This window comes from Phaseolus vulgaris, chromosome 6 (genome assembly GCF_051622355.1).
Source record: "Phaseolus vulgaris cultivar YP4 chromosome 6, ASM5162235v1, whole genome shotgun sequence".
In the NCBI taxonomy this organism is placed as follows: Eukaryota; Viridiplantae; Streptophyta; class Magnoliopsida; order Fabales; family Fabaceae; genus Phaseolus; species Phaseolus vulgaris.
Window position 1 is genome coordinate 20,587,206 of NC_143503.1, and position 8,142 is coordinate 20,595,347.

At 32.8% G+C, this 8,142-nt stretch overlaps 1 protein-coding gene across 1 annotated transcript; it reads left to right on the forward strand.

Moving 5' to 3' along the window:
* Positions 1 to 4,918: 4,918 nt before the first annotated feature.
* On the forward strand, positions 4,919 to 7,465 carry LOC137831179 (uncharacterized). Its single transcript, XM_068638753.2, has one exon. It carries the CDS (start codon positions 5,009 to 5,011, stop codon positions 6,998 to 7,000), a length of 1,992 nt encoding a protein of 663 aa, XP_068494854.2. The 5' UTR covers positions 4,919 to 5,008; the 3' UTR covers positions 7,001 to 7,465.
* The last annotated feature ends 677 nt before the right edge of the window (positions 7,466 to 8,142 follow it).

Here is an 8,142-nt window from a genome sequence, read left to right on the forward strand (position 1 = left end):
AAAAAAATGTATTAAAAATGAAAAATAATAATTGTAACATCCTAAATTTTAGCCATATATAATGAAATAAAAGTAAAACAAGCAATATCTAATTACAAATAACATATACTACTTTCTCATTTAATATACACATCAAAAGTTTTAACAACAAAACAAAACATTCAAAAAAAAACTATCTCATTCTCCAGCTGCTCACTAAGGAGCTCTATTACCTGCAATCTCAGCTCCCGTGTAAAACACGATCATCACAGATAAAGAAACAAACACAAACAAATAACAGGGTAAGCTATCTATATAAAAAGTTTTGATATAATTCAAATTTTAAATTAATAAGCATAATTCATCAATTCTCATGCGATTTCTCAAACCATCAAGTGTCTATTACATTCATAAAATTCATATTTCTTATGTCGGACTTCTACTGACTCATAACACATAGACTCTTGACTCTACTTCCGGAATACTCGTGCGTTGACTTAGACTCAGAGATCTGCACCCATCATACTATCTGTGAAATCCACACAGTTATGCGCATAAAGAATCTCAATATCATATCTCTCCTAGTATGACAGGGTTAACTCATATAACAGGTCAAGTTAGTTATCTTTCAAACAACTTACCCATTCATATGAACCTCCTTCGACTCTCACCACCTGAATAACTTTATCTATATGATTTCATTATCTCAGGAGAGTCAGGATATCTCCTTCTAGACGAATCCCTAGTCAATGCACATCCTAAACAATCTTAACACGGTATTTTCTTTCCTGAAAATACTATGTTTTGATTAAAAATATATTCTAAACATTAAAAATCTCCCATATCAAACAATCAAATCATTCCACAATTTAGAATTTCCAAAACACCCAACAATTCATTCACTAATCATATAAATGTCTTGAATCAAAAGATTCCAAAGTGTATCTAAATAACATCAAGTTTTACTATCCAAAAAGAGAGACAATAAAAGGAGAATGAAATAAAATTATCTTCCAACTACAACTATATCTAACAGTATTTAATAAAAAGGATGAGGAAGCCACAACGTGAAAATTAAAGTTTGATCACTTATCTCAAAAACATCATAATTCAGATTACAATCAACATAGCTCTCAAAATAATCAACTCATAATTTACTTTAAAAATTGTCACAGACAATTTTAGTTCATAAACTGAATCATCAGTAAATATTCAAAATATATGCTCTTTAAATCAATCATCTTCTGAAATCACACCACCACTTCTCATCAAAGTAATTCAACAAAATATTCAAAAAGAACAGTTCAACTCATTTATATTATCATTCAAACACTTTCAATTCTCAATCGTTTCAACAAATTATTCACTTTAAAATCAATATAAAAGATTCAAAATCAACCATTTCTGTCAATATATTACTTTACTCTTCAAAAGAGACAATCCTGCAAGCAAAAACAATTGAAATTGGTGACCACGTCACCTCCAAATCCAGAATCTTCTAACCTATGGTTTCAACTGAACTTACTCTATAACAGATTCTGATCGGGCAGTCTTGTAGTCTTCGCTGCCAGGAGTCTAACGGTATACGTCAAACTGAGATCAGAATCTTAGAGAGGAGGGAGAGAAAGGAAAAGGGAAACTTTTAGAGAGATGGTGATTATTTTAAAATGAAACCTGAATAACTGAATTTTCTATTTATATGTCATTTTCATTTTAATAATAAAATATTCAGGTATCATTTAAAATATATCACTTCTACTCTAAGGTTATTTTCTAGATCCTTACAATAATGAAAGAAAATTAAATAAGAAGTAAGTTGTAGTTTGTAAATTAGAAACTATTAAAATAAGCTACCTTATCAAATAATTTTATATTAATAAACTAGTCAAATAAGATAATAACTAGCTTATTTACTTTTTAAAACACATTATAACTATATTTTAATATTTTTGTGCTTATCAAACTAGCTTATAAACATGTTAATATACTAATTACATAAGTTAATAGTTGATATATTGAAGTTTTTAAAATACTTATAAACTAAGTTGAGGAAAACATCGTCACTCTTGGGAAGCTTAACAAAACATGCACACATTTAATGTTTTTATTTTTGGCAAAAACATTATTGATGTTTGAATCAACCATAAATACACATCTCATGTTTAATTTACATATATGTGTTCCAGTTAAAGATAATTTAAACATTGTTTTAAATTTTTAGAGACATCTTTAAGAATATAAAACTGATCCTGCCGGTTGACTTAGCGCAAGAGCGTTGCCTCGTCACGATCTTCCTCACCAGCTTGACACCACGTGCCCTCCAAGTCCACTCCACAGATAGCCTCTCTGCGAATCTGAAAAACACACAGTGGCACCTCTGCGGCCGGTGGCGCTCCGACGCTCAAGTCAGTGACAAGAACACCCAAAAACTAAGAGAGAATATGCTCTGTAGGACCGTACTGTAGGCACACAACCCTAGCAGTATCAGCCGTAATGAAAAACGTACCTCTGCACATTCTGTTAAGGTTACCTTTATAGCTAGGTTTCTTCTCTCTCCAGGCCGTTATGCTTTTGGACGCGTGGCTCGCATCCAGCCCTGCACGTGTCGCCATCTGGGCTGGGATAGCAGGTAGCGCCCAGCCCTACACATGTCGTCATCTGAGCTACGGCAACTTGAGCGTCATTTCTCCATTGCCCCCAACCCTACACGTGTCATCATCTAGGTTGGAGTAACTGGTGACATCCAACCCTACACGTGTCATCATCTGGATTGGGGCAACTTGAACGTCATTCTTGTGTAGTAACCAGCCGCACAGCTAAGTCCTCAACTCAAGGAGCAACCTAGCACATAATGCACTGTGAAACACCACCCGACAAGGCGAGTATCGGATGCAACAAAGTGCATCATCTCTATGATATCGCTCGTCGCGAATGTCACCCCCTTACTGCTACGCCATGCATGTTCTAGCTGGGGAAACCTTGCTACCAACGAATGTCCACTCTGGGAATCCTGTCGCTGATGTGCAAGGTGTTCCCCCCAACCCACTCGACCTTCATGCCCCAAGTTGGTACCACAATCGCCTTACTGAACTTACACGCTTGAAATCACCCTTCTGGGCCTTCGATAGCTTTAACTAAGTTTATTGAGAAATCCGGCGATGTGCTCCTTGTGGCGGCGTGTAAACCACCTGATCACCCGATCTCCTAGCGCTCTCGTACGGCGACTGCGACGTAACTCTGGTGACCGCCGGTTACGCACACTAGAGATCGGAAAACGCCAATTCAGCGATCGGCGATTATGCCTACTTCTGAACCATTCATCTTTTCTAACCTACGCGTTCCACTGAGCACGCCCCGCCCGAACACGTGCAAGACACGTCATCACACCTGATGACCTGTTCGATACAAAAACTGTAGATAAAAACAAAAACAGTTTGAATTAATTTCTAAATATACCTTATCTTGGGAAGTTGTGGGTTTGATGTTTGCCGGACAAAAAAATCTCTTTAATTAGTTTTCACAAAAAAAATAAATTATTTTGGACAAATTTTTTTTTCTTTTTTATTGAAAGAGTAATTTTATTTAGAATTTTCTTATAAGGGGAAATGAAACATATCAAACATTATCCTTAAAATTTGAGAAATTTTTCTTTCAATTTTACTACTATACATTTTAAATTTTGAAATATTAAATTAAGTATACACATCTCTTAAAAAAATCATTTATACCTTTCATATTTTATTTAAATTAGTTATCTATATATTGTTGGAATAATTTATGTAATAGAAAATTGGATTTATACATATACTAGTTAAGAACAGACGAGTATTAAATGTTTCTGTATCTATAATGACTTATCAACATGTTTAAAATATATTAAGATCTAAAAAATATTAACAAAGTTAAGTGATATAAAGAACTAGATAATACGCTTTTAAAGTTTGATTAATCTCAATATTATCTATATAGAAAAAAAAATACTTATATAAATATTTTTATAATTTTAGTTCTTTTTTGTATCTTTCTTTTAATTTAACGTATAATTTAAAATGGTGTATTTGCTACTATTATACTATAAGTATCTTGACAAACTTTACCTTACCTCCAATAATGTTTGTGTGTTGAAGTTGGTTTAATTAAATTGGTGCAGTTTTGATTAATATATTAAAGTAAGTAAATTTTAAAAGATTATAAGTAAGTTAAGTTTTGTGATTTGAATATACAACATTTTTTAACGTACTTTACTAGTATGATTTCTATTTTACTAATTTTTTTAATTGTTAATTTATTCTTTTTTTATAAACATATTTTTCTTCAAAATATTTTTAACAATTTCATTAATTAATTAAAATTTAAATATTAAAATATTTTCATTTTGTTTACAATATTCACATATATTTTAATAACTAAAATTTACATTTATAATTTTGATAACCAAATTATTAAAAATTCAAAATAAAATATATTAATATAAAATTAAAAATATAACAAAAAATTAAAAAAAAGTAAAAGAAGATTATTTTTAATTCATTAATCAAATGATTAAGAAAATATCTTAAAAATTAAAAATGATTATATAAAAATATAGAAAAACATAAAAAGTTTAAAAAAAAAAATTCCATTAATCAAATTATTAAAAACAGCTTAAATTAAAAAAATATATATGCATATAAAAATTTAAAAAACAGAAAAAAATTAAAAACATTAAAACAAGAAAGAAATGGTAGGTATAAAGTGTGCAAAAAAAATGAATAAAGAGAAGTAGTGAAAGGATGAGATTTTTTTGAAAAAACAAGTAATATATATTAAATATAACTTCTATACAAATGAAATAATAATAAAAAATAAAAGTTGTGTATTTAAAATATAATTTCTGTACATAAATAAAAAGTTATTGAAAGTCTCTATATTAAACTACAACTACTTTCTTCTTGTTAAAGAAATTCATGTGTTTAGTTTTCAGGACTGGTTGCATTTTCACATTCCATTGAACAATTTAGCTCTATAGTTTTTTAATGTAATTTTGATTATGGATGAATCATTGTCAAGCATCATGGAGGTGAGGGAAGATTTCATGGTTTCACCAGTTGGTGACAGTAAACCAGCTTTGAGATCTGCCTATTTTCTGAAACCCCTTGCAAAGTCCCTTGAAGGACCAGTTTCCGAGGTCCTTTCAACTTCTATGACTATGCCACTGCCACCTGTTTTTGAACCAAAGGAGTGGCCTTTAGTGGTCCATTTCAGCTGGTGGCTTCGCGTAAACTGGAAATGGGTTGAATGGGTGGATGCCCTTAGAGACCGATATGAGTCGGTGTGGAAGAAAGTTGGCATCTTTGAAGCCATCATGAGTACAAAGTGTTCCCTAGTGAAAGATCAGAACTTGTGCATTGCTGTTGCTGAAAAGTGGTGTCCTGAGACAAATACCATTTTGTTTCCATGGGGTGAGGCAACAATCACCTTGGAGGATGTGATGGTGTTGGGGGGTTACCCTGTTGTTGGTGATCCTATTTTCACCACACTTCAAAGCCAGGAAATGAGAGAAGTGGAGGAAAAATTGATTCTTGCAAGAAAGGAACCTTGGAAGAAGAATAAAGGTAAAGCTTCCTTATCAGTATGGATTGATCGTTTTTGTAATAGTGGGAGTGAAATAGAGCATGAAGCATTCCTAGCAACTTGGTTGTCAATGGCTGGTTTATCTCCCAATGGCTGCGTTAGTAAACTTGCTTTCCCTATTGCCATCAATCTTGCTAGAGGGAACCCAATGGCTTTGGGACCACCAGTTTTGGCCAGCATATATCAGGATTTGTCTCTGTTAAAGAAAACAATAGTTGGTTTGGCAAAAAAACTATTACTTGGTGATAACATGGAATTGGAGGTAACACTTCGGTCTCCCTTTTACTTGGTGCAAATTTGGGTGTGGGAGAGGTTCAAGAATTTGCAACCACAGCCGAGCTTGATCAACCCTGAAAACTCTTGGTTGTATAGGTGGCACAAGGTTAAGCCCTTGAAAATTGACAATGCCAGATTGGCACTAGACTCGGCTATGAATCATTTTCGATGGCGCCCTTATGTTCAATATGCTGGTAGGTTCAAGGTGTTTTATCCCGAAAATGAAACTTTGGTACCATTAGGGAAGGATTTGGATAAAGAACTAGTCTCTTTTGTTACATGCTTGAGAGTTTCTGTGCTTGTTGGAATTGAATCCACTGTAGAGAAATACATGCCACATAGAGTTGCTATGCAATTTGGAATGGATCAAGATGTTCCAGGTTGTGTGCCTAGATTTCATGGGAGTAAAGAGTTTGCTTGGAAAAATTACTGCAGGCCCATATCTGCCACTAAGTTGTATTTTCCTGCTAGGCTTTTTGAGGGAGATGTCACCACACGTTATGCAAAGTGGTGGAAGCAATCAGTATTACTCAATCAACATGATTTTCCGAAGAATATTGTGCAGTCAAAGAGAAGTCTAAGGTCACTTCATGAAAATGGTAACGATGCTGATGTTCCTCCCGGTTTTGCTCCCAAACTTGGTGCCACTATGTATTCTGGAAAATCCGGTAATGTTGCTTCAAATGCCACGAAAGGTAACTGTGATGCTAATAATGCGTCTTCTGGTTTTCTTCTTAAACGCTTGAAAACTGTTCCTTCTGGAAATTCTGCTCAAGATGGTTTCAAAGATAATGAAAATATTGATGCTGAAGCTCCTACAAGATGTAAGAATTTGTCCGACCAAAGTTCTTCAGCCTCTACCGCAGATTACGAAAATGCTAAAAGGATATCACCACAGGCAAAACTGGTTGGAAAAGATACGGTTGAACCATTGCTTTTGGAGGAAGATACTGAAGATGCAAATGGGAGCAAAGAAGCAAGGATGTCTAGTGAGAGAGTAAGCCTATCTGCGACTCAAGGTGAAAGCTATAATTGTGTATCTGGAATGAATGTAAAGGATCTTGAAGAGAGAATCAAAAGACTGAAGACAGTGATTAAAAAATTAAAGATAGAAAAATTTGGTCACCGTTGAAAAATTTAGCTGATCAAACGAAAACCTTACTACAAGGTAACATGTATTACTTCTTATACATACAAAATTGCATGACATCAATGTTCAGAAAAACAAGTACAACATGATACCATAGGATGTTAGTTAGCACTGGTACATGGTATTGGACAGATTTCACAGCATTACAGGGCCAATGCATATAGACATAATTTAGCATCAATCTGGCTTTTTAGACTGAAAAAACCCTATATATGAATGCTGAAGATGAAAGAAACATCTCTAGATAATGTGTTAATCTATCCATTGCAATGCCATGGTAGATTTTACAGATTCTAAAATGTTCATATTCATTGCACACTGTTAGAATGTATGAGATGCTTAGTAACTTGAGTCAATGTAATGATTGCATGGTTGAATTTTTCTGGTTGTGCTTGTTACTAATTAGAATGCACTCTACTCTTATATCTCTGTCCAAACCAAAACTGGTGTATATGATATGGGTGTCTTTCATATGGAGATTATAGTTTTGGTTTATTTAGACAAATTTCTTCACCAGGACTTCTAAGATAGGAAAATAAGAATATATATATATATATATATACATAAATTACTTCACAGAAGTTCTTTAAATTTTTACCTTTTAATTTTACTATGAATAATTTTAACTTAAAAAGTAACTTTTTAATTTTTTTTAAATTCTTACAAAAAAATTGTTCGAAAGCCAACTTAAATAGCATACAGCATTACTACTTTCATGTTTTTTTACTATAAACATCGTAGGGCCAACTTATCATTGGTACAGAATGGATATTTTACATCTAATTATGAGGTTATGCATGTTACTTTTCCATATCAGATTATGCCTCAAAGTGTGTTAGTATTTTGTTTATTTTTTTAATATCATATTACACATCTCTATGAAACCTTAAGTTCGTAATTAGGTTGGTAACTTAAAGTTTTATCAATTATATATCACTACATTTGAACTATGTAGCATAGACATTGACACGGATATTGATACGGACACGGAGATACGAATAATTTCTAAAATGTTGGACATAGACACACATATCCATATATTATATAATTATGAATTAAATAAATTGACAATAAAGATTTATGTCTACAAACATGTTTCAGATATTTTTAGAACATAAAGATAT

What these genes read in the sequence shown, in the direction of transcription:
- LOC137831179 (XM_068638753.2), top strand. Translation starts at nt 5,009, where the DNA reads ATGGATGAATCATTGTCAAGCATCATGGAGGTGAGGGAAGATTTCATG.